The sequence below is a fragment of the Electrona antarctica genome (assembly GCF_951216825.1).
Source record: "Electrona antarctica genome assembly, chromosome: 9".
Classification (NCBI taxonomy): Eukaryota; Metazoa; Chordata; class Actinopteri; order Myctophiformes; family Myctophidae; genus Electrona; species Electrona antarctica.
Window position 1 is genome coordinate 38,801,773 of NC_136790.1, and position 26,282 is coordinate 38,828,054.

Sequence of the window (26,282 nt, forward strand, 5' to 3'; positions counted from 1 at the left end):
CATATGACAACCAATGGTTATTACATAAGCATAAATTATTGTGTAGAAAATAAGACAAACAATATGGAAAGCATTTTTGCATTTATTGTCTTGACTTTCATTTACAAAAAAATGAAAACAGGCACTTGTGTACTACTATAAGTGAAATTAGATGAATATGATACATTTGTTTTAACCTTCTCCATCGGTCATTGACTAGACTAGACTGATGACCTGTTGTCTTAAATGCAAAGAATAAACCCAATACCTGAATTTGTAGTCACACACATACACAGTCGCCTGCAGTTAGCAGCAGAGACCAAAAGTAAGAAATATATTTTTGGTGGTTATTGTACAAGACGTTTTCCTACACTACAGCACACATCGCCTCTCTTGACTAACATTAACTTTAGACCAGCCCAAGAGTCAGCTGTTACTTTGATGGTACCTGGGTTTCTCCTTTCCTGTATGGCAAATCCTTTAGAAATGATTCACTAAATAAATAGTTTAAAAGTATATTATTCTCAAAATGAAGGAGTCCTGTTCACTCCAAATAGGTACGCTCTTGCACGCGCTCTCACACACACACACACACACACACACACACACACACACACACACACACACACACACACACAGCTGAAGCTAGGATGCATAACAGCTTAAGTCTCATGAACTCTGTGCCTGTGGGGTGGTAAACAGATATACTTTTAATTTATAGTTTTAGAATATCACTGTAGCTAATGTTGTGATTCTATAATTGTCTCAAGAGGAGAGGACTCTTGGAAATGTCTGAGCTTCTCTGGAACATAGTCCATTCTATATCAACATATGTGACTTGCAAAACAGAAGAGATTCTTATTCATATGTACTGTACATTCTGACAGCGTAAACATTTTAATGTCTTTTGTTACTGCTTTGCAATAAGACATTTGTCCATAGCATTGTTTTCTTTCCTACCATACAGAATAGTGTCAATTTGTACAAAATAAAAAAAGTTAACAAGTTTATCAAAGAGGAATTTGTTCAAGCATGCGCATAACATCCAATCCTCAACTAAAAAAAATAAACTTAAAAATAAACAAAAACATTTGGATATCACCCACATTCAATAGTACATAGGATTACATTTTGAACAGGGACTGTCATCACTGGGTTTTACAATAAGTAAACTCAATTCAAAATATGCCAAAAGCTTTAAAATACACATGCAATTGTCAGACAAACTAAATTCAAAGTATTACAAAAGATACAAAAATATTGATCTTGAATACATTTATGATGAGGTAGCATAGAGTATGTATAAAACTCCAGGAAACGGATGGGGTTATTTTATACATGATTCATGCAGGATTCCACTGAGACGAAACAAGTTCAAATTCACTCAGTTCTTGCTTTGTTGGGGGCACCATTACCGGCATGCCCACTGACATTGTCCCATCTTCATTTGGCGTTAAAAAACGTCCACCTTCCCCTCTCTTTCTCTTCATGGCATGGCGGTGCCTGGACTCATGAAGGTATTTCTGAGGGATGACACATGCACAAGTTTATTCTCACACGTGTGTGTATGTATATATACACACACACAAGTCATATACTATTACTCCAATGCAATTTGTGACCATTAATCATGCAGAGTGATTTAATCTGTAGTGCAATGCGTAGGCGGTGTCTGCACAGTGCACACCTATCAACACTTTTTATGCCGGGGAATTTTTCAGAATAAAGGCGCTAGTGTTAATCAGATAAGGGAGACTTTACTCTGAAAAGCCCCACCTTCCATTTCCCCCCAAAACCGGGAGGTGGAATCTTCCATTACTACCTCACGCTAATAAGTCTGATCTCTCTTTAGAAGTGTTAACATTCCAAACGAGATGCATGATGAAGTCAGACATTAGGTCAGACATTAGGACAGTCCGTGATCAAAACCGGATCAAACCACTGACAGCGGCATAGATTCAGAGAAAACAGCTAGATTTGTCAGGCCGTAAACCAGGAAGTGAATGGTTGCGTGCACAACCAAATAGGTCCTGGAGGCGTCTATCTATTCTATGTCCGAGCATCGACATGGTAACGCCGTGCCTGCCTCTGATTGGCCTACCGACACTACAGAATACCGCTGGTCTCACCAGACTGTCCTCCGTCCGAGGTGGGAAATAATACAAGCGAATGACAGCTTGGCACGCGCGACAGTAACTTGTAACTTTTATTTTTGTAGAAGAGGCAAACTAATATTGTTTATGCCGTTTGCTTTGATTGAATGATTGATTGATTGAACACGTATTTGTATGATTTGATTTGGGTGTGTTCTAAATTAAAGTGTTAGTGCTGATTATCGTGTATTAATCTAATTATAGTAAACTAATACTAAAAAATATAAAGATCAAGGGAAAAGAGACCTTTTTAAAGTACAATAATGTTTCAAGTGTACACATGTAAAATAAACGGCATAAAACAATATATTAGTTTGCCTCTTCTACAAAACATAAAAGTTACTGTTGCGTGTGCCAAGCTGTCATTCTCTTGTATTATATCGTACTTGCATTATTTATTTATTTCCCACCACGGAGTAACCTCTTGGCAGACTATAGCTATCCACCTTGGAGGAAAGTCTGGTAAGGCCGGCAGTGTCGGTAGGCCAATCAGAGGCAGGCGGGGCGTTACCATGTCTATGCTCGAACGTAGACTAGATATACGTGTCCTGGAGGCGAGTTTTTTATTCCTAGGATGGGAGGGAATTTGGAGCGCTGTGATTGGTTGTCAGTGGAGTAGGAAGCGCTGGGCTGTGTTTTGGACCGCACACAAGTGTTTATGCCTACTAGTACTACTAGACTAGTACTAACCAAATCTCTAACTCTAACCTAAACATAACCGCAAGCAGGGGAGCAACGCATCCCTCACCAACCTTAATCCAATCTTTTTAATGCATCCCTCACCAACCTTAATCCAATCTTTTTAATGCACCCCTCACCAACCTTAATCCAAAAACTACTAACCCTATCTCTAACTCTAACCTAAACATAACCGCAAGCAGGGGAGTAACGCATCCCTCACAAACCTTAATCCAAAAACTATTAACGTACCCCTCACCAACCTTAATCCAAAAACTATTAAAAAATCCGCGGTAGTAAAAGAGGTGGCGGCAGTGGGGCACGAACAGGTGAAGCGTGAAGCATGGTATTACAAGTCGGCGTAGTAATCCACTAGGCTAGCAAGGCAGCTGGAAGAATGGGGTTTTGTGTTTGTATTAGAAGGTGAGGTTCCGCCCGCACGGGCGGCGCTTTCCTTGGTTACTAACAGTAGGGCGGGGCGAAGCCGGAGTGGTAAAACGAGCGCTCCTAACCTGAGCTATCCTAGGAATAAAAAACTAGCGTCCTGGAGGCCTGTGCAAGGCGTTGCCAAGCAATGGCCACTGTCAAAAAATTGATTTTAGCGATCGCTTTTTATATAATTAAAAAGGACCTGAAAACATGTCCACAGCCTCGTACGGGTTATGAAGACGTGTGGACACGTCTTTAGCATCATAAGTGTTAAACCCTTGATAGTAGAACTCCCCGCCCCATTTTCTCTGTAAATATACATTATGATTCTACTGAGTTGTACATTTTGTATATATTACTGATGAATTGAGTAGTACAATGCACCGCAAAGAAAACAAGCCCCCTGGGGCTTTTTGTGTTATCCTTTCAGCATAACCTTTGAATGTACTACCTGTACTGTTAAAAATCTTGTTTTAATAATGTATTCAATCAATCAATGTAGTACAAATCACACAGTCATCACACTCGTTTGTTCACTCACTCTTCTTTCTTTGGGGATTTTCCCCTCTGCCTCTAGCTTGGCACGGGCCTGTCGTCTCTTGAGGATGCGATTATACTGCTTCGCATTGACATATAAAGGCTCTTCCTCCATCGTCTCAGATACGGTCCCAGGCAAAGGTACTCGCTGCATGGTGTTTCCACCTGGAACCATCTTATTCAGAAACATTCAGGTATCAGACAAACGCATTACTCCGCGTGCATGCATATACTGTAAACATGTGCGTGCATACTGAAATAGTGTTTGACTGATCTCACTTACCATAACCATACCACCACTACCATTAACCATGTCTCCAGGGAGTGTGACAGTCATTGCCTGTCCATTGATCGTGTCAGGGCCAGCTTGAATTATTTGACCACCTGTCAGACTGGAGGCAGGGAGGGTTATCATGCCTACAACATTAGGAAAATAATATTTATTTTAGTCAGCACAGGCCAACTAGAAACTGGGAATTTCAATGCCAGATGGTTAACCGTTTCATAACATGCCAGGATATCACGCCGTTCAACCCTTATTTTGAAGATCCAAAACACTGCGACCGGATGTTGTGTCAGCTTAATGGTGTGTGTGTCGACGGGATCTTATTGTCTGCCTGGATGATGATCAGTACTGGCCGTCGCCATTACTGCAAACACTAGGCTCCGTGCAATAAGCGCTGTTTTGACCAGAAATACCGCCTGGGAGGAGGATTTGGAGACTAAAGCGACTGAAAGCGTGTGTGCACAGCATGCACAACGAAGATGGCTGAAGCTAATGTGAGTAGGAAAGACTAGATCGAATCAAACACATTTATACAACTGAATAAACTTAGCTACGTATTTTGGCAGCGTCGCTTCCCAACAAATAACGCAGACTAGGTTTTTTTGCGGGGAAAAGGTTACCTTGTGGCAGAACAGTGCCAGCGTTGACTTGCTGGTAAACTATGGTTTGTCCATCTGCAGTCTGAGCAGTCTGCAATTGATTCCCCTGTAGTTGTATAGTCTGCTGCTGTTGACCCTGAAAGGAAACAGTATCCATAAACAGTCAAAACTACACAGCAGTGTTTACCAAATAATGGATAACAGGCTGGGATGAGGTGAGAGAATGAAATGCTCAGCACTTTTTCTCAGCACTAAATATTAGTGCTGCAAGAATTGGCCAAAAATAACAGTCGAATATTCCTTTTAAAACACCACATGGATTCGACTGATTCGATACTTAAAATATTGCAGCATAATATGCAGTAAAACGTTCTCTTTCTTTCTCTATATGTGCCGGCCGCGGTTGGTGCTGACTGAGATCAAACGAATGATTCATAATTATCTTAATAGCCTAATTTTTGCAATGGTTTAGTTTAGATACAAGCCCGGGACTTATCTGGGGAACAGAGACGCATCACTCCAACGATGTGCACATCGTGCTGAGCCTGCTGTGATTTAGTTTACTGTAATTTAGTTCTTACCTCGACATGAAACGGGATATAATTTTAATAATCAAAACAATGCGTTTTTGGTTTAAATCAAATTAAGGTAGGCTACAAGATAAATGTGTCACTGAGGGAGCTTTAATGTGAGAGACAAGAATCCATGCATTGTTTTTACATCAAGTTTTCGGTCGTCGAGTCTCACTGTAAACTGTCTGCCTTGAGTGCCTTCACGACCAAATTAATCACAGTTTCAGCTTGAGCATTTATTTAATTATTATTTTTTATTTTAAAGTCGATTATTCTTTATATTTTTATATTTGAATATTCTTTTGAATATGGAATATTCGTTTGAAGCACTACTAAAATGGCAAGAGATAATTACATGCTGTGTAAGATGAATCAAGCTTTACCACCAATAAGGAGAAGCATTTCTAAATCAGAACTCAGAAGAGACCGTCATAAGGGAAAGCCAGTAATAGCTTATTCACAAGCTGCCAAAAATAGCTAATCTCAATTTTTTTGTACACAAAAAAAAAGTGCCTTTCCATTGTACCTGGTTCGGTCCTGCCGTCACAGCAGTCTGGGGCTGGTGAATGATAAACTGTTGTATCTGGCCCTGCTGACCCTGGATGGATTGAAGTGTTTGTCCTCCTTGTATCTGTATCTGGCCCGGCTGCACTAGCTGGAACTAGAACACAGTGGAGGCAGTTGTTAACACTTAACTGACGCACAAAATATTCTTATGTGAAAGTCTATTTGAGGGCAGATTCACAGTATGGTCCCAGATGCGCACTCGTGACCACTTGGCATATGTTGTGGTAGTGTGAATGCTGCGTACCGTTTCTCAGAGCAGATCACCCAACCATTCCCGGAACCGCATGGAGGTAGTTCCGGGACCGATTGAAGTGTACTCGGATACGGATCGATGCAATGTGAAAGCACTGAATACAGTTGAATGAAGTGTACTCAAGGCCAATGTGAATCATGGCCAGCGGGGACCAGGCAATCGTATTCGGGAACAGTTTGAATAAAACGAACTCAGTGTGAATCTGCCCGTAGAGTTCAGTGGTCTTCTTTTACCCAAGTTTAATTATTAACATTAACATTTTGTTTAAAAAAAAACACGTACCCCACAATCCAGACCCTTCTTGTTCTCACATTTAACTATTCCATATTGCAGCCCTTTTATTCTAAACATAATTTACCATGCACACAACCACATTTCATCTGTACAGTGAAAGGTTAGCCACTGCAACGTTGAGTGGTAAGGTTCTATGGTTAAAATGATTTATCTTACTTGTTGGAGACCCTGAGCTCCTGACATCGGTAACTGCATGATGGTCTGCCCTTGGCCCCCCATAGCTTGCACTATTATGGGCTGCCCTGAAGAAGTGATGAGTTGCCCCCCGCTCACCTGCACCATCAGAGGCTGACCCTGTAACATTCAAAAACAGGGTTAGTTAGAGATAAAGGTCGATAGAGGTAAAGGTTGTTTGTGTGTAACATGTAACTTACAGAACATAGATAAAATATAGTGCTTACTGTATATGTATTAAACTAGACCCTTTGGTCGCCAACTTAAAACTTACCAGGAGTCATGCATGTCAGGAACTAGCCGCAATTTCCAACACTACATTTTTTTTTATAATGGGGTGAATCTAGAGTTGCAATACCCTAAACAGCACATTGATCCAAATAGAAAATTCTGATCTGCTTGTATTAAACAACGTTAAACTCAACTCAGCAACATTGAACTTGAATTATCCTTCTATCTGCAAAGCGTTTGTTTCATAAAAATCCCCCGTAGACATCATGATATGAGCAACGTTTTGCTAAGAAATGATGTGCTGTGATAATTTTTTCAAAGTGTTGGAGTTTGGGAGGGCTCGTCGAAAATCACTAAACGGCCCTGTACCACCTGTTGTGAATTTGCACATAATGCAGGAGACAGCAGCACGATGCGTTAATAAAAACGAGTGCTTCCAAACTCCAACACTTAGAAAAAGAATCACCTGCACAGAATTCCTCGACAGTAGCTCATAACATGAGATAGAAACTTCCTTAATAAACTCTTACCTGTTGGAGCTGCCCCTCTGCGTTTGTAACAGTTGTATTGTACTGCTCCATGGTTTGTGGTCTGCTCTGCAGCCCTGCCAAGTAGAGTACACGTTGGCAGTTTAACTTTCAGGTTAAAGATGCCATGACAGCACTGAAGGGCTCGATTTCCCAGCATTATTAACCATTAAATATCACAAAACCTTGCCTTTCAGATCAGCATCTCAGCAGTGCACCTCTCTCTCACTCACACACACACACACCGAGCCGAGCAGTAGAAGCTGCTATGTTCTAATTTCTACCACTTTTATTTTACGTGGAGTTTTCTTTATTCAGGCACAGCGAAAGCCAAATTTAGACTGGGTGACGAAAGCTCTCGATAGGTTGTCAAAATGTAAAAAAACACGTTTTAAGATGGTATTTAAGTGATCTGTTTCAAATGTTACCAAATGGTACAATGTATTCGTTCTTTTTACTTAGTTATCTTAAAAAAATTAAATAAAAAAAAAACAGATCCACTTAGAGGCGGAGTGTTGTCTTCTTTGTCTCGACCATTGTTTATTACCGCTGTTTATTCAAGACAAAAAAATGACATTGATCAAATAGTCCTATTCCTTTTAGTGGGTTTAATTACTGCCGTATTAATGTCCCAGGTATTTTGTTAAAGTAGCAGCGGGCATATCAATACATTTGTATTGTAAACGTACAATCAAGTGTGAATCGCTAGCTAACATTAGCTGCTAGCATGCCTGCTTTTGCCTGGCGGCCTGGGAGGAACAAAACAATAAGCTAACCCGTTACACTGGCTTAGGTTTGGATTGAAATACATTTACGGAGAGAAACCCCCATTATTGTTTCGTGAGTTTTAAAGCCACCGCATGCAGCTTTGTTTTGGCCTGGTCGCTAGTTTGCTCACCGTTCCGTTTGTGTTTGTGCGGCCCCGGTTCTGATTGGCTCCAATAAGCTTCGACAAGTCCAATCACCAAGGGCTGGTCGTCGGGTCCACACAGGAGAGGAGACTGGGCCAACGAATGGCCAGAAGATCCAATGGCACACACACAGGAAGAAACCATTGGAAGACACTGCATCCCGCGTAGTCTCGCGAGACGTAAAACAACTGATCTACAAGCTCCTCAGCCAGTGTTGCCATGTCTGCTTATTATAAGCGACTTTGGGCTTGTTTTTCTCCAAAGTTGCTTGTAAATTGGTGGTTGTGTTTGTTTGTTTTTTTTCGCGGGTGGGGGGGCATTTTCATGTCAAGGATCCACAGATTATGTATTTTCCATTTTGCCTGCATAGTACAGCAGATAATAGGAACGATCTATCACTTGGTGATACAAGCGTGAGTCATCTCACAGGTCATCTCTTTAACTTTTTAAACCGAGCCGACCAAAAATCCAATATGGCAGTCATTTTTCAAGATGGCCACCAAATGAAAAAAGCCTTTTGTGGCGGTTCTGGACAACCGTGGGTCCGACCGACTCGACACCGGGCACTCCCTGGGTGTGGAACGCGTGTGTCGAATTTGAAGTCGGTGGGGCAAACGGTTCTCGAGTTATGTGGATTACAGACGTAGGCTACAGACACACACACAGACTTCGTGCATTTATAGTTAGATGTTGCCATCTTGTTGTAGCCCAGGTCTCCCTTCTAAAAGAGATTATTAACCGTCAATGGGCAATGCCATGAGTTTCAGAGGGGTACTTTTTAGACTGTTCTAGGGGTGGACTAGAGGAGAAATGGGGTAGGTATTTGTGTCATTTGCATCCGGGTAGCTCAGTTGGTAGAGCTCTCGCCTTTGTACGACAAGGTCATGGGTTCAAACCCGGGCACCGTGAACTCGCCGAATAGCCTCATGGCTTGAGTCCTGTGGCAATTGGTGGGAGCTGATGTTAGGTGTGTTGACGGAGAAAAAGATGAAGAAAGAACAATGCTGTGTGGAATTCAGGAAGGAGATAAGAAAGGCAGCCACAGTCATGAAGGAAGTAAGCAGGAGTAAAGGGAGATGATGGGTAAAGCGAAGAGAGAGGTGATGGCTAGACAGTAGTGTAACAGGTTAAGGTGAGTATAGAGATGGAAATGTTCTAGCAAGCGAAGCCAGTGTATTGAGAATATGGAACATATGTGTCAGGAGTTATTTGTGACAGAAGGGTACCAGCGAGAGGGAAGATGTACTGTATAAGATGGTAGTGAGACCAGCCATGCTGCTTGGAAACGGTGGCACTGATGAAAAGGAGGCGCAGCTGGAGGTGGCAGAATTGAGGATGCTATGGTTCTCATTAGGAGTGAAAACGAAGGACATTATCAGAAATTACTAAATTAGAGGATCAGCCCAGGTTAGAAGGTTTGAAAGCAAGAGAGGTGAGGTTGAGATGGTTTGGACCTAAGGTTTGGACATGTGAAAAGGAGGGACGAAGGGTACATTGGGAGGAAGCTGCCAGGTAAGAGGAAGGCCAAAGAGGAGGTTTAGGGATTCTGCTGTGAGAGATGATATGAAGGTGGCAGGTCACAGAGGAAGATGCAGAAAACAGAACCAAATGTGTGGTCCAGCCCTATGGAATGTAAAATGCATGCATGTGCTGATGAAAAGTATTTAAAATATTGTTTTGATGCTCATCCTATCCTACTACTATAATGGAAAGGTGGTAGGGTGCAAAGCAATATGCCTGTTTATCCGTCCGCCTACTCCTACCAAACCACTCCGTTAGCACACATCTCTCCATGCACAAAAAATGATGCGTCCATCTGCATGGATCCATGCAACTGTCATATTTACTGTACAAATATAGCTTTTGTATGACATACTGTTATTGCGCAACAATTCGCTGTGATGCAAATTTCATCACAATTTCCACATTCACCGACCCCTCCCCTTTTCACTGCACAAACACACACACACACACACACACAGTACAGTACAGTACAGTACAGTACAGTACAGTACAGTACAGTACAGTACAGTAATAATGTACAGTACAGTACAGTGTGGTACAGTACAGTGTGGTACGGTACAGTATGGTATGGTACAGTACAGTACAGTGTTGTACAGTACAGTACAGTACAGTACAGTACAGTACAGTACAGTACAGTACAGTACAGTACAAAGGTATATTATAGCTAAAGATATGCTGAAATGCAAAATCAGTCAAATTTTGGTGGCCATCTTGAAATGAATGGTTTTCATTTCAATGAATGATTTTCAAGTGACTTGACAATATAGAGCAACACCAAACCTCATGTGGTTTTTTTTTTTCATAAAAATGTTAACTTCCTGTTGATTTGTCCATTTTTATTCAGAAGAAAACCCGGACTGGATCCATGGATCCGGATCCAGATCTTCATATAGTAAAATCAACAGGAAGTTAACATTTTTATGAAAAAAAAAAACCACATGAGGTTTGGTGTTGCTCTATATTGTCTGAAACAACTTTGTTTGTGTTTGTTTACGAACTAAAAGAGTGATTTTGAGAGCTGTTTCAGTGTACAATGTAAGTCAATGGGCTGGTATTTTTATAACGCTATTTTCTGTAAAACTGCACTATGGAGCGAAATAACTCCTGGACTGGACTAGTTTGACCATAATAAGGTAAGAAAACAACCCAAACCTCTAAAAAAGTGGTCTTACCCTTTAAGTCGAAGAGTGACCTTCAAAGATGATTTGTACTAGCCTGGATCCAGCCCAAAGACCCCGCCCACTCTCTGAGTGGAGCTACAGTCTGATAATCAGGCTAGATTTGTACCAAATGTCACGCTTGTATCACCTTGTGAACGATTCTCTCACAATATACTGAAAATATTTCGTGGACCCCTATACAAATATTGTTATTTTTAATATATCGTTGCTGTCGGGAGGACGTTTTTTTCCATTCTTTTTTCTTTTCTTTTTGCATAAAAACTATCTGCTAAAGTCAATATAAAAGACAATATATGAAGTCACAACATCAACTTTGATGAGGAAGTATTGTTTTGTTTTAAAAATATAAGGTTTTCTTAATTTCCTGAAAAATGAACATGTTTATATAATTATACAACATAGTTTATAAAGTGCTTTTATGTGTGACTTCTTTTTTGGGACTTGTTTTCATAGACCTGGTTGCTTATTTCTCTCACAGCATCTGGCAAGTGGCAACAACACTGCTCCTAAACTCATGTTGTGAGTTTGTAGGTCGGGTCATTTTCGTCGCGCCACTCCGCTGTGCTGTCGTGCGTATTTAGGACGAAGTGTATGGTATATGCGCTCGTTTATAGTTATGGTCCTCCCGGTTTTGGATGTCCTTGTCAGTGTTTCGTCTGGAAAATCATATAAATCCACCAATGTTCATGGGGTTCATCTCAAATAATTAGCGCTGCTGCAATAAAGTCATTAAAAATGTACAAACATTTCTGCCCCAAAGTTTAAACGTAGCCCTTATTTTTGATCCGCCCTCCCAGAATCACCAAGCACGTGACAATTCACCCACTGATTTAAAACGAACCACCCAGACTCCATTATTCGTGACGCCATTTGTCAGGTCGACCGACGAGAAAGGAAGACATTTTCACAGCTTCTGCATAATTCGGAGTGAACTGCAACAAATCGGTAATTACGCAGTCTCTCACGTGCATCTATGTTTTAACGTAACGTGTGTTTTTGCAATGTTTGTGTGTAGTTCAGCACGCATCAGGTTTTAAAGGGGGTGAAGTATCGCTTATGCCAAGAACAGGCGACAGCCATTTTAGCTACTAGCGGGTTAGCTCTGGGAAGTGGTTACGTTAACCCGCTAGCTAAAACTCAAAATAGACCACCAGCTGTCGCCAATGGCAACAGTTTTGATTGAATGTATAACCTGCAATAGTTGCTCTTCCTTATTTTTGCAAAACCATGCAAATTGGGGAGGAAACAAATCTGTAATTTGTCTTTTTTTTGTTTTCACCAAAGATCGATCTCGAAAGCAGGGCTGCAGCCATTACCGACGACTGAACAGATACATTTAACTGTACTTGTGATGCCAACCAATACAGGTACAAACAAAAAGATGTCTAATCCTGGTTTATAATGTCATAATATTATTTTTTATTGGGAATTAGAAATGGGAGTGTGAACTAGCCTGGATCCAGCCCAAAGACCCCGCCCACTCTCTGAGTGGACTGTGTCTAAGAAAGCTACAGTCTGATAATCAGGCTAAGTGAACATAAACCTGCCCACAGCAGCTCAATTCCTTATCTGTTAAGATCTGGATGTGAAATACAGCCTACTAAATGTTTATGATGTCGGTTTTATGAACGTCATCCTGGTCCTATTAAGCGTGTTTGTTTTGTCATCTCTAGACTCCGCGATGCACAGAGACTGCCCCCTTGACTGCAAAGTCTATGTTGGGAACCTGGGGAATAATGGAAACAAGACCGATTTGGAGAGATCCTTCGGTTACTATGGACCACTCCGGAGCGTTTGGGTTGCCAGGAATCCACCAGGTTTTGCTTTTGTAGAATTTGAAGACCCCAGAGATGCCACAGATGCAGTGAGAGAGCTTGACGGAAGGTAGGCAGCAATATTGCAATGTAAGGAAAACAGGTAAAACAGGAAATGTCTTTCTAGCTGACTGCAACTGCGTCCTTTGTTGATAATTTTGTCTTCAATCATGATTCCCAGGACGCTGTGTGGATGCCGTGTTCGAGTGGAGCTGTCCAATGGTGAAAAGCGCAGTCGTAACCGTGGTCCTCCACCATCATGGGGCAGACGTCCTCGAGATGATCACAGCGGCAGGCGCCGTAGTCCACCAGCAAGACGCAGGTAACAATCGGTTTTGTATGACAAAGTTGCCCAATATAATTCACTAATCTTTCTGCTCCAATTCTAGTTGCCCTACCCTTAGTTCTCATTCCTCGTTATGCCCTGCAGTGTATCTTGTGGTATTGCACATGTTTGCAGTCAAGACCTGCCTAGTGCTTGCCTTTTCCTTTTTTCCATTTTTTTACTATGGTAGTATACATTTGTGAGTTGTGATGCCTATGGCGTGCAGTTTTCATCTTCATTACCATTTCTGGTCATTATAAATACCAGGCAACACTCATTTGTGATTACAGTAACATTTGCTATAATAATGGGTGCAGTATTTAATATTTCAACTTAAGTATTTATATCTTAAATTAGATTTCAATCTGTCTCGCAAGACCTTATATTGTTGCTTCAAGCGCCAGTGAAGTGTACTCTTTCCTGTGCACTCAGTTTTGAGGCTTTAGAAACTCTCTGAAAACTTGACATGTAAAAAAAGAAAAACAGGACTAAGATGTTCCTGTGTCAAATCAGTACCATTTTGCATAAATGTGGGGGAAATTAAAGTGCCAGTTGTGATGATTTTATATTTTTCCTTTTTTCTTTTTATTCATTTGAGGTTGCATTTTATTTACCATCTATATTAATAAGAATGAAACCCGTTGCAGAGTCACCACCATGCCTCTTCTCACCACCCTCTGAGTCAATCAACTAGTCCTCTTTCAGCATCATGTGCCCGCTGACCAGCGTGCCCCCAATCAGCTTGGCTGATGTCGTGTCACATGACCCCAGGCATGGCCGGTCGTCAGGTTGCACCAGCCCTTTGGTTCCTGAGCATGCCGTTCTCAACCTCCTCCTCCTCCTCCTCAACCTTAACCCAAACGGCAGCGGCCCTCCTCACATACCCGACCAATCAGCGTTTTACGTTCCAAAATGTCTACACTACAACCTACCAGCAGCAGCCTTCAGCTAACCAATAAAAGCAGGAAAAAAGCCTCAGCCAGCCCCCATCCGCAGCCAGCCCCCATCCGCCAGCCAACTAATCACCTTGCAGCATCTGGCCAGTCCTATTCAGCCAATTCTGCCTACCCGGCCGACAGTCTGCCTCCCTTTCGTCATATCTAGCTTGTTGAAAACCAAAATACTAGTAAGTTTTTCCTGCTTCATACAGTACACTGCTGATTACAGTTTTGAAAGTGAAGAGACACCTGGTTTAAAAAAAATATATCCATTTTAGTTTGAATTGTAATGGGCAGAGTTTCTCCTCACTCATTACTGTAATAAATTGTTTCAAAGGGGAATGGCTCGAAATTCCATATCTAGAACCATCACATTGCCAGAGATGTGGATGATAGATAATCTTGTTGGTGTGTCTTGGGGCTCAGAGCAGATTTATGAAATCACTGAGTCAAAACTCCTCCTCAACCTCAACATGAAAATCAAAAGTCCGATTCTTGTGCGCTTTGCGGTTGATAGCCTGTTCTGAAGTCTTATGTAGTCTCAAATCCCTATATTTTCATTGGTTTTGTTGCAATCCTCCATTTACACTTGTCATTCAAGTATAATGGACCAGGTACATAAAGATGGTGTTTGTGATCATTTCTTTTTCTCAAGCCATCGCACAGTGCGATGTGACAACCCTCCCAACTGTAGAGTGAGATCACTAATTCAAACATGGAGGTTCTCATCACCTCAAACATAATAGGCTCATGTGCATTTTATTTTGGAGTAGGCCCAGTCTGCAGATGTCCAATAATTATTCACAACACAAGAGTTATTGTGGGCATTCTCAGTAAAAGTCCTATTTCATGTTAGTCGATTGGACAGAGCGGTCAAAGTGTTGGGTGCACATAGTGCTATGAGATAGGCCAGGAGGCCCAAATTATGCCCATCTAAGCAGCCACTATCTTTATGCACCTGGTCCGTTTCTTATGAGTTGTCTGTATTACCAAATGATATTAGTTGTTCTCTTGAGAAATATCTCAAGACTTCTATTCCTGCTTCTTCAGTTGCAGAGCTAGAAAGCTGTGTTAGTGGGGGGAGGGGGCAGAGACAAGTGTGGCGTACAGTAAGGGTCATCGTTGAACATTACAACCTCCTTTGTGTTTAACATTCTTGTCCTCCCCCTCTCAGATCCCCACGCAGGAGGAGCCTCAGCCGCAGTCGAAGCAGGTATGTTGGCTGTCAACATACACATTTTAGTCACTTGAAATGTTTTAGTCTTAGTCTAGTTTTAGTTGCCTAAATATCATAAGATTTTAGTCGACTAAATCTATAGTTGATTTAGTCTACTAAAATGTATTTTGGCGTACCTTAATGGCGTCATAATTCCTGATAATACACTTAAAATCATAGCTTAGTTTTTATTTAGTTTCAATTTAGTCTGTCAGTAAAAGATAGTCGAACATTTTTAGTCCTAGTTTTAGTCGACAAAATCAACACTACCTCAGAGTGCTAAGCATTATATTTGCGATTGAAAACTATTTGAACAGCTCCGTCTTGCACAAGGGGATTACTTGGCTACATTATAACCGTGTGTTTTGTCTGTGGTAGTGTGCATAATTTCTCAACAAAATTGCATCATTTGAATGGAACACTGCATCAAAGGATCTGCACAAAATTGGCTCTTCAGAATAATCCTGTTTTGGTCTTTGTCATTAAAAGAAACCACAGTTACCGGTCTAACACGTCCTCTGTTGGTGTGTTGCAGGTCGCTCTCCAGAGACAGGAGGAGGGAGAGGTCCCTCTCCCGGGACAGGAATCACAAACCTTCAAGATCTTTCTCTCGATCAAGGAGGTATTGCTGACTTTTTCTCTTCATTAATATTGTTGGTAAACAAAAATCCAAAATAATGCAGGCTATTAAGGTGTATCCATTGAAGATTTTAATTGGCTTGCTTATTTCTCTCCCACTATGTATTGCACATGGCAGAGTTCTCCATTAGTTGGAGCTTATGTATTGAGTGTTTTTTGATTGGGGCTACATGTGGAAACTGCAGATAAACTGATTCAGTGTTGATCCAAATTAAGTCAAAAACTTGACACTGCCACACTGACTATTGCCGTTTTATTTTGAATGACTGACATGTCATGGCCACAGTTAAAGGTCAAAAGGTGGTTTATAATTTATTCATATCATGCTATCTGGTAAAGGGGGGTACATGGCTTCAGGAATCGGGTGAAGCTATAAAAGTGAGAACCACTGCTTTAGGCGAAGCAGTACTTAGTGTTGTGAATAAATCGGTGGTTCCCAAACTTTTCAGCTAGAGACCAAAAGACAAATTAGACGTTTGCCCTGGACCCAGACTAGTGAAAATAGCTGATCTACAAGCCACCAACGTGACTTCAGAATTTTTATTTATGGAATTTCTTAGATTTGTTTGTTTTAAAATGTATAAAAGGTCTTTTGAAATGTATATTTAATGTAGGAAAAGAAAAAAAAAAAAAATTCTCAAGTTGTGATCCATAAAAATTAGTCTGTGACCCCCAAATGGGTCCCACAGTTTGGCTAACAAATGACTGACTACCTCAATGTGCCTTGTGTCGGAAATGACAAATCACGTTTTACATCACTAATCTTGTTGTTATTATTTTTTCACAGCCGCTCCAGGTCCAATGAGAGAAAGTAAGAGGATCCATGGCTGTCAAGTATGAAGGGTGAAGCCAAAAGCTGAATGAACGGTTGTAATGCATCATGCCGTTTCATGTTAGGGAAATGAGGCCTTTTGGTCTCGTTTTTGTTAGGGTTATTTTTTCTTTTTTTTCCTTTTTTTTTTAAACAGTCAGTTATTTTAGCTGTTTAGGAATTTTGTTTGCTTATGTAATGTTATGTACCTTTATTCCTCTTAATTTGTAAATACAGTAAGTGGGTGTATGCCGCCGTTATGGTTGACTGAAATCTGTACAATGTTTGTGCTGAAAAATTGTTGTACCATGCAGCATTCCATTGCACTTATTTTTTTGTTTTGTTTTCCAGTGAATGTACCGTGTACTTTGGCATAGTGTAATAGTTCTCCATTGTCAATAATAATTACCAGCTGGATATTCATGTCAGGAAGGATGGAAGATGTGAAGAGATTCCTCTATTCTGTCTATAACTGTTTTTTTTTCTTCTCATGCTCCTTGTTAAAGGTTATTCAATTGGAATAAAGGCATCCAGATTGAAGTTATTCTAACTTTGTATTAATCAGATCTATGTAATGACAACAAGTGTCTCCATTTTTGGGATTCCACTGGTTTTCTTTGGTATTTGTATTTGGACTTTCAATTAAAATATTGGTTATAGAATTTCCAGCACTTGTTCATTTATTTTTACCCATAGAAAAACATACAGCCTAAGATTTTGTTTCTCCACAAGATGGCACTGTTTCCGCATCTTCAGGTTACTAGTCTTGAGTAGTCTTGTCCCTTGGTGTTGTCCTGGACAGTCAGCGTTCAAAACGCACATCACAGCTGTCACTCAATCCTGTAGGTTCACACTCTACAACATACGACAAATTAGACCGTTCCTCACCCAGGAGTCAGCCCAGCTCCTAATCCAGACATTGTCAAAACTTGACTATTGTAACTCCCTCCTTACTGGCCTACCGGTATCTGCACTTAAGCCTCACCAACTGATCCAAAATGCTGCAGCTCGCTTGGTCCTCAACCATCCAAAATTGTCACATATCTCCCCCCTTCTCCGTTCCCGGTCGCTGCCCGCACAGAATACAAAACTCTGATGCTGGCATTCAAAGCAACCAAAGGTATGGCTCCCCCATATCTTGTAAGTATGATCGAACCCTACAAACCCTCCCGTGCACTCCGATCAGCCAACGCAGTGAAGCTGGAAAAACGCCAGGACAATGCTCCAAAACTATGGAATGCACTTCCCATTACAATCAGAACTGCAGCCTCACTCCCAATCTTCCGCTGTAGTCTGACAACCCACCTTTTCAGACGCCATCATGGCACTTAACCCTAGCCCCTTAGATAGCACTTTTGTAGACTTAAGATGGCATTTTATACAGACTTATAGCATATGATGTAGACAGCACTAGAATTGCATTGTATGTAGTCGTAGCACTTTAGTTTCATTATATAAAGATTCCACTGTTACGTTCTTAGCTTACTCATGTTTCATGAAAACTACTTTTTATATTTTTATGCCATGCTTTTTTGTTCTTGCTTAATGTAAATCGCTCTGGATTAAGAGCGTCTGCTAAATGCCTAAATTGTGTTAAAGGTGGCTACAGGATGTATACAAAAGAACACTAAACTTATGTACTACGTAGTTTACTTGTTGGAACGCAATATTCTAGTCATCGATACCATCGTTTGGCTGGAATATTGACCACCATAATTGATCTGTATTTTGAAATATGAAATTACATATCAAGCAAAATGTAGCTGTGATGTTGGGTCCTCACATGCTGGAGGACATGAGTTCTCTAATTCATATGCATTCAAGTCTTAGGCCCAAAGTCCCAAACCACACCAGCTGCAACAAACTCCTTGCAACAAAGCAAACCACCTCACTGACTCCTTGCAACATGCCATTGGGAATAATGGTTGCAAGTAGTTGCATGGCGACCCTCTGGTGTGGTCGGGCTTTAGAAGCCTGCAAATTCAATAGACCTGTATGTTAATTTGATGGCCCATTATGTGTAGTACTGTAGACCTAACCCTCACTGCAAGGTAGTCGACCATATAGGACTTTCACTGTACACTGTATACTCTTAAGCTTACAACGACTTTGTAAGCTTGTAGATCAGCTATTTTCAAAATGTATGTAACTAAACTCAAACTCAAATTAGAAATGCTTGTCAAGATGGGGTCCTCAGTTCAAACATCATTACTTTGGGGGTCACGGCCTGAAAAAGTTTAAGAACCAGAGTCAAGGTCATATAGAGGTCAGACATTCTATGCTCGGAATTGGATATTTTGATGGGACTACGTTGTTACCTAATCTACCCACAAAGCTCTCTGCCCAATTGTTTGTTTTGTTTTCAGTCACACCCTTCCAAACCCACCGCTTTCACATGTTCAGTGTGCGTGAGCACACTGAACATGTGAACCTGCAAGAAAGGTGTATTCCTCACACAGCGTTATGTAGGAGTAAAGACTTTGTCCTAGCTGTCTAGAAATGTAATGTGTATGGCAATCCCGCCCACAAAATCCAGTCCCTCCTGTAGTTACAGTGTAATTTGCATTTGTTTGTGTAGGCTAACTGTTAAACAAATGCCTTTTCAGTTTGTGTTATGGTGGTTTTTGTTTTTATTCTATTCATTTCAGTACAATTCTCTATGAACCCAATTTCTATTTCCAGTGGTGGCCTTTTTCATTATCTTAGGCAGGGTCACCACAATTTGACAAATGAATACATAAAAGGATCATCTGGAATCAGGTTCACTATACACTGGTAGAGGTGAAATGTATAGGCTACATTACCTCTGGGGTGGCACTGGCAACCAGCAGGACCTCAGAAAGGAGGACACTTTTGTGGGGAATGCTGTGCCTCACTACCTGGAAAAAGGCACAGCAAGGAAGGAACCCCAAAATGTATTTAGCCGCTGACCCCTTCTCAAAATATTCACTCACTCATTCACTCACTCACTCACTCGTCTCACACATCTATGTAAGTTCTACTCTTTATTTACAATATTATTTGACATGTAATTAAGTAATTAAGTTATTACACACAGGCCCCTGGGATGGCTGGAACATTCTAAGGATGGAGCAAGACCACATCGCAAAGGTCGCCTTAAGCCTTAAAGCCCAACCGCACCAATGCAACTCCTTGCAACTGCCATTGGGCTCATGCAACTACTCGCAACCGTTTGTTTGCAAGGAGTTGCATGGCAAATCATTGGTGCGGTTTGTGCCTAAGATGGACACCACCAAGCAATAGAAAACCTGGGAGGCCCAAAACCACCTGGCTCAGAACTGTGACACAAGAGCTGGAACAGATGAACCTGTCTTGGGGAGAGGCACAACATGCTGCCAGGGATCGGATGCAATGGAGAGAGCTCATTGAAGCTTTATGTCCCATAGGGCAGGGATGGGACAGGGGCTCAAGCCCCCCTAGCCCTGGCCCTAGCCTCTGCACGTGCCTGAATTTATTGAAGATTGTATTGTATTGTTCCACTTTTTGCTATGCTCTTTTAATTGAGAGAGAGAGAGAGAGAGATAGTGAGTGAGTGAGAGAGAGACTCCTCTTGCTAATCAGACTTCCTTCACATACCGTACCTACACAACATATGGCCCAAAACTGGAATTTCCTCTGTGGTGGACGGGGTGGGGACGTGGGGTCGGGTCATGGGTGTTCTGGGATCTGGGTCAACCCTATCTAGGTCAACCGGCCCTGAACCCTATAATAACGGGGCCAAGGCAACCCGCCAAGTAGGCTAGTAAGGCTACACTGAAGTCTCCGCCTTTTTTTCTTTCACGCACACTCGAAGTTCATAAAAGTCCAACTCCAGGATTCTTTTGAGATACACTTGGAGAAATCATCAGGCAAAGTAGCACACTGTTTGATTGACTTGGATATTGTTATATTTTTGTCATATTTAGACTTTTGACTTTGTTTGGCTTTTTATTTTTCTAATCTACAACAACGTTAAAAAAAAAAAAACATCAGTTTTCAGTAGTCAGTCACTCAGGAGAACACAGGAGTGTTTTAATTCACAGGACTCAACTTCAATTGGACTGCTGTGTAAGTAAAAAACAATATGAACAAACGATTTTAAAGGCATTTTCCCACCGTTTTGAATTGCCTTGCCCTTATTGTAGCCTATGTCTGTGTATAGTTTACATTTATACCCTACTGTATAACAACAGGGTAGTCAGGTGTATGAGTTATAGACTGACATAAAATGACTGTAACACAAATGATTAATCAAACTAACCGTTTGATGATTATAGCTCTCAGTGTGGTTTTGACTCATACTAACAATAATAATAATACATTTTATTTACAAACTAACTATATATAATATTTTACAGTTTTACAAATCACAAAGTCACAAAGTGCTACAGGGCTTAAAAACAAAAGGCACAAAAAAGGTAGTAGGCTCATTGGCTACTGAGTTTATGAGGCGTAAAAGTAGTCATTTATCACCCAAAAATTATGACAATGCTTGATGAATTCTGGTCAGGTTTTTGTGTTTTTGTACCAGTCAAGGAGGTGAGGTGTGTAATAATAGGTGTAATAGGTGTAATAGCTAATAGTAATATATGGCAGACCTGAGACCTGCAGTGACAGGCTGACAGACTGTTTACCATTAGGCTGGATGCCCTACACACAATGTGTTGTAGTAAATGGGAGTGGTCTTGACTCATTCAAATGTGGTGTCTCCCGCCATATGCTTGAATTTCACCTGCTTTGCCTGCTTCTATGACGTAGACAGACTCTGACAGGACTTCATTCAAAATAATGTGATCATTAAATGCATATCTCTATGATAAAGGCTACTCAAAGTTAATCTTTTTTTCACTCATCACCAAATCTGTAAGTAAATCAGTAGTCCCTTATTTTTAATATATGAAGTCTAAAATATAGGGAATACAGATGTTTCACAATTAAACATTTGCCCTAAACTAAAATAGTATAATAGTATATTACACATTTAGATATTATATGGGGCACATGTTTTTGTGGTTATTCATTTGAACTTTTGTCTGTTTTTTGTGGCAGTCTACAAGGTCAAGGATACATCACCATTTTGGTAAAGGTTGCACTTGGCAGCCCATTTTGCGTCTACTCTAGTTTCCACGAGTTCCACACTCACGTGGACTGCAGTAATAAATGGGCATACACTCACTTGAACCGTGGTGTCTCCCGCCATATGTTTGAATGTCTCCTTTCCCTCCCCTGTTCTATGATGTAGCTAGACTAGACTCTGAGAAGACCTCCTCAAGGCATGGCATTGATAATGTGATATTAAAGTTCTTTCAAAATTGCATTTTTTTTCTTGCGATGCCTCAAAACAATAACATATATTTAATGCTAATCAATGTTTTGCTACACAAGTCACCAAATACTAAATAATGAACGACTTCAGTACCTTGCTTTTAAAGTTTAGAATTGGGAATATTCACTGTTTCTTTCTTTTTTTTAAACAAATTTTATTCAAAGAGTATGACATCATATTATGCAAGTTTCACAGAAAGAAAATACAACTCTTTGTTTTTATTTTCTCCCACAACTCCTTTCCCAATCACCCACCATCTTTCCCCACGAGGCCAGACATACAAACAACATAAATTATATACAGGTATAGAACCAATAAGTTGAGTACATAACTAAGATACACACAACATCAACATATATACAGGTATAAAACCAATAGGTTGAGTACATAACTAAGATACAAAGAAAGGGATCACGTTCACAGAAATAATTAATAAACAACTTAAAAGGGGGTAAAATAAAACATAAAATTTATAAAAAAAACAAAAATAACAGTAAATAAAAATAAAAATAATTCAAATACTTATATATAAAGAGATAAAGCTTGTAAGAGCTTAATTGGCTCATTTCTTGACCCTCATGTGTAATGATTTCCAATATATTAGGCTATATATATATCTTGCACCAAGTAGAGATCTGCACCACCAGAGCACACCAACACCACGTGTCTTCAGTCAGGTGAAAGTGATTCCAAACTGCTTACATACGATATTAAAGGTTGCCAATGGTTATACAATTTATCAGAGGACCCTCGAATTGTGAATTTGATTTTTTCAAGTTTCAGAAAGGACATAACGTCAATCAACCATGATTTGGCCGAGGGGGGGGACTCTGCCTTCCACTGTAAAAGTATCCTCCTGCGGGCGATTAATGAGGCGAAGGCAATAACATTAAGCTGCGAATATTCACTGTTTAACAATAAAATACGCTAATCCTCTAAACTAAACATTATAAATGTAAAAACTCGCTTGTCACTTTGACTAGAAAATTTGTTTTAATTGTCCACAAACTTTGCATTGTCTATACTCTCAGACTACTATAGCCTATACACTGAATAAATGTAAAACGTGTAAAACACCTTAGTCATCATGGGTGTAGGCCAGCCCAGAGCTCTGCATGGGCCAGCCAGACATGATTTTTGAAATTAGTATATTCATTCCTCAAGGGATAGAGGTGGAAATAGTTTTGAAAGGAACTTATTTAGATCATATCTTAGTTTTTTCTTCTACTAAGATATTTAATGAGACAAATAGGTACAAATGTATAATGTATTTAAAAATATATACTTTTTGTTATTCCATTATTTGCCTGACAAATTAGACTAGATATCAGAATGAAATAAACCACACTAAAATGTGACACTTTTTAAAATTCCTTTCAGTTTCAGTTGGCTTGTAATCCGCTTTAGAATTAAACTAATTTTTCGATGTGTGTGTTTAAGTGTGTTAAAAACATGTATGGACATGACAAATAGTTTGACACTGTCTCCTAGTGGTCATAATTATGTGCAAACATCCTGTAATGTCCAGGAGATCAGGACTTGTCTTTACTTGTCCTGTTAGGCTAGTAGAGATTATGTCCAGACATGTACCAGTGAATGGGCGTGCCCAGGCTTTAAAAAGAGCTGCCTGGCCATGTCACTATTCACTATGCTGTCTAATTTTGTCAGACCAGTGTGAGATATACTAGTATTGAGGAAAGGTTAGACTTGGACAATGGTAATTAAGTTTGACTTTGTTTTGTATTTTGACAACTTAACTGGGAAATTTTCATTTCAAAATGATATGACTGTGTTTGTGATTATGTTCAACAAAATGTTATATGTCCATCTTTACTGTACTCAGACTGTTAGGAACATCTGTTTGACTCTGACAACTAACCTGTGTACTTGGATCTCCTTTTGTCTCATATAGTGTAAGACGATGGCTTCTCACAAGCAAATCCTATGGTCACTGGGGAACAACGGCCCTACCAAAAGGAACCTGTTTGGCCCAGTGGATCGAGAGCAACTCCAACTGGATTACCAGGAGGCCTTGAGCGAAGACCTAGAGGATGCCTCAAGGCGCTGGGGCTTTGACTTTTTCTCAGAGAAGCCCCTTGATGGGGGTGACTTCCAGTGGGAGGGCATTTCAGGCACTAAAGTGCCACTCCTCTACCGAGGAGCTTGTAGGCTCGACCAGGGAGATCTGAAAGGACAGATGGTTGTAGAAGTAGCAGTGAAATCTCCCTCACAAAGGCAGAAGGAGAATATCCCACATACGCCTAAATGTGTCTTCAACCATCAGAATCTGAAGAAAACCACAGAGAAAAAGAATGGCAAGCTCAAGAGGAAGCAGGCCGATATTACAGGTTAGTGTTTAGATAATAGTTAGTGATGGAAATTGCAGGTATATTTGCTTTGAGTTGAAGATTGTATATTTGCATTCTAGTGCTAACTTCTGCCCTTCATGTTCTTTATCTCAACAGATTTCTATCAGGCCAAGAAAAGAGCGGTTTCGATGCCACTGGAACGCAAGTCAGGGCAGTACTACTAGTTTTGCTACAATTTGATACTACAGTAAAATGCCTAGAGTCCAAGTGAACCACAACAAACGCTACTACACTCGAGGAAACGACAAGATCCTGCAAAGAGTGCCTATTCGCTCATAAGGAGATCTTGAACATAATGAATTACTATTACATATCATTGTAGTGGTATCAGTGGGTTTTCTCCGTATATATTAAGGACCAACAGGGGCACGAACAAGTGTGGGCCACATCCCATAAACAATCTAATTTCTGCCTCTTTGTCTTCATAGAAACTTGAATACCAAAATGAAGCAGCAGGCTACTTCTTATTGAGCTCTGTTGGACTTGCACATCTACTATACCAAACCATTGAATTCAAAGTAAAAGTCATACGATTTGTCACACACGTTACCGCAGTGAAATTTGTTCTCCGCATTTGACCCATCTCTTGGAGCGGTGAGCCGCAGCGTGCGCCGCGCTCGGGAATCATTTGATTAGTAGATTTGACCCCCAATCCATTCCCTTTGATGCTGAGTGTCAAGCAGGGAGGCATTGGGTCCCATTTTTTACAGTCTTTGGTATGACCCGGCCGGGGATCGAACCCCGACCTCACAGTTTCAGGGCGGACACTCTAACCACAAGGCCACTGAGCTGGTGGCATGGAATTGTTAGTACATAAGTACATAACAGCTGAAATGGTAAAGAGGGTGCAAGACCTATTTCTTTATTTTGTATTTTTTCCATTATGTTTATCATGAGGGTATGGAATAATTTTGTCACTTCCTTTGTTTTTTACAGTTTGTGTCCAAAGTGTGTTCTTTCCTAAACTGAATTGTGTGCCATATATGAACACATACTCGGAAACTATGTAAAGAGTACTGAAATACATGCAGTTGCTTTGTGTGAATATAAATGACAGAAGTGCCTCCACTTCATCCCCACTTCCTGTGGCAGACTGCCACAATGCTAGTCTATAGCATGAGAGAGATTTGTGTACAAGGTGTTGTGAACTCTTCAAAGCAATATTCAACCTTTTTTTTATACAAAGATTTATCTATAGAGTTTAATGCAGCACTGTTTAATGCAGCACTTAAAGAACAACCGGATGAAACCGTATTTGTTTGAGCTATAAGCTGAATACTTTCTTTTTCTATTGGAGGAGTGGTGCAATTGAACACAGAAGTGTCCTCGTATCTGCCTCAAAAACAAAATAGGATATTGTTGATATGTTTTATGGCAAAATATTGAAAATAAAATAAAAGATATGTTATTTATTGTGAAATATGTCTTGTGGTTATTTAGTTGTGTTTAATTGCCAAGATACTTCAAATTCAATGAAAGTTCACAAATGTCTGCTGTCAAATTGGTGATTGCTAATCCGCTTTCTCTGCTTTACTTAATTTATATACAAAGATATTGTGCTATTTAGTAAATTTCAATAATTGCATGCAATTACCTTGCAATTTTGCAGCTGAGGCATGTCACTTTCCACACTTGCTGCAGCAGCTCTGTAAGTATGCACGGGCCTGTGTGTATTCAAGGTTTAGATTCAGAGGATAGAGGGGGCCACAATAGGCTGTGACACAACCCCCTCCCGCCCCCCTCCACCTCATCCCTCTCCTCCTCTCATCCCCCTCCCTTCTTCCCTGGCTTCAGCACAGAGGCACCTGCACGCGTGCGCTAAACTCCACTGCTCCCCCTCCCCTTCCCCTCCATCATCTGTCCCTCATCCATTATAGGGCAGGACGGATAGCATTTGGGTAGAAAGAGAGAGACAGAGAGGAGAGAGAGAGAGAGAAAGAGTAAAAAGG

General features: G+C 40.6%; 3 protein-coding genes across 6 annotated transcripts; 2 read left to right on the forward strand and 1 right to left on the reverse strand.

Moving 5' to 3' along the window:
* Positions 1-64: 64 nt before the first annotated feature.
* On the reverse strand, positions 65-8,342 carry LOC306930399 (nuclear transcription factor Y subunit alpha-like). 3 transcript variants are annotated; one of them, XM_079511348.1, is made up of 8 exons: positions 8,178-8,342; positions 7,283-7,356; positions 6,504-6,641; positions 5,760-5,894; positions 4,683-4,797; positions 4,060-4,193; positions 3,781-3,951; positions 65-1,502 (listed from the first exon to the last, which is right to left on the reverse strand). In XM_079511348.1, exons 1-8 carry the CDS (start codon positions 8,332-8,334, stop codon positions 1,323-1,325), a joined length of 1,104 nt encoding a protein of 367 aa, XP_079367474.1. In that variant the 5' UTR covers positions 8,335-8,342; the 3' UTR covers positions 65-1,322. The 3 variants fall into 3 exon arrangements, with proteins under 3 accessions (XP_079367474.1, XP_079367476.1, XP_079367475.1); XM_079511350.1 differs by having other exon boundaries at positions 7,283-7,343; positions 8,178-8,238; XM_079511349.1 differs by lacking the exon at positions 8,178-8,342 and adding an exon at positions 7,465-7,604 and having other exon boundaries at positions 7,283-7,346.
* A 3,412-nt stretch (positions 8,343-11,754) lies between these two features.
* On the forward strand, positions 11,755-17,300 carry srsf3b (serine and arginine rich splicing factor 3b). The gene is made up of 7 exons (XM_079511498.1): positions 11,755-11,840; positions 12,180-12,262; positions 12,569-12,779; positions 12,891-13,031; positions 15,147-15,185; positions 15,724-15,810; positions 16,615-17,300. Exons 2-7 carry the CDS (start codon positions 12,247-12,249, stop codon positions 16,640-16,642), a joined length of 522 nt encoding a protein of 173 aa, XP_079367624.1. The 5' UTR covers positions 11,755-11,840; positions 12,180-12,246; the 3' UTR covers positions 16,643-17,300.
* Positions 17,301-20,646: 3,346 nt separating this feature from the next.
* Positions 20,647-24,632, forward strand: cdkn1a (cyclin dependent kinase inhibitor 1A). 2 transcript variants are annotated; one of them, XM_079510200.1, is made up of 3 exons: positions 20,647-20,706; positions 23,877-24,312; positions 24,430-24,632. In XM_079510200.1, the coding sequence occupies exons 2-3, from the start codon at positions 23,886-23,888 to the stop codon at positions 24,495-24,497; spliced, it is 495 nt and encodes a 164-aa protein (XP_079366326.1). In that variant the 5' UTR covers positions 20,647-20,706; positions 23,877-23,885; the 3' UTR covers positions 24,498-24,632. The 2 variants fall into 2 exon arrangements, with proteins under 2 accessions (XP_079366326.1, XP_079366325.1); XM_079510199.1 differs by lacking the exon at positions 20,647-20,706 and adding an exon at positions 23,623-23,681.
* Positions 24,633-26,282: the final 1,650 nt, after the last annotated feature.

Excerpts from the sequence above, each read along its gene's own strand:
- LOC306930399 (XM_079511348.1), bottom strand. The coding sequence starts at position 8,334 with ATGGTTTCTTCCTGTGTGTGTGCCATTGGATCTTCTGGCCATTCGTTG. Across the intron at positions 6,642-7,282 it reads CAGAGGGGCAGCTCCAACAG|GGTCAGCCTCTGATGGTGCA; the intron begins GTAAGAGTTTAT and ends TGAATGTTACAG. Across the intron at positions 4,798-5,759 it reads TGACGGCAGGACCGAACCAG|GGTCAACAGCAGCAGACTAT; the intron begins GTACAATGGAAA and ends GTTTCCTTTCAG.
- srsf3b (XM_079511498.1), top strand. Across the intron at positions 12,780-12,890 it reads GTGAGAGAGCTTGACGGAAG|GACGCTGTGTGGATGCCGTG; the intron begins GTAGGCAGCAAT and ends CATGATTCCCAG. Across the intron at positions 15,811-16,614 it reads TCTTTCTCTCGATCAAGGAG|CCGCTCCAGGTCCAATGAGA; the intron begins GTATTGCTGACT and ends ATTTTTTCACAG.
- cdkn1a (XM_079510199.1), top strand. Across the intron at positions 24,313-24,429 it reads GAAGCAGGCCGATATTACAG|ATTTCTATCAGGCCAAGAAA; the intron begins GTTAGTGTTTAG and ends TTATCTCAACAG.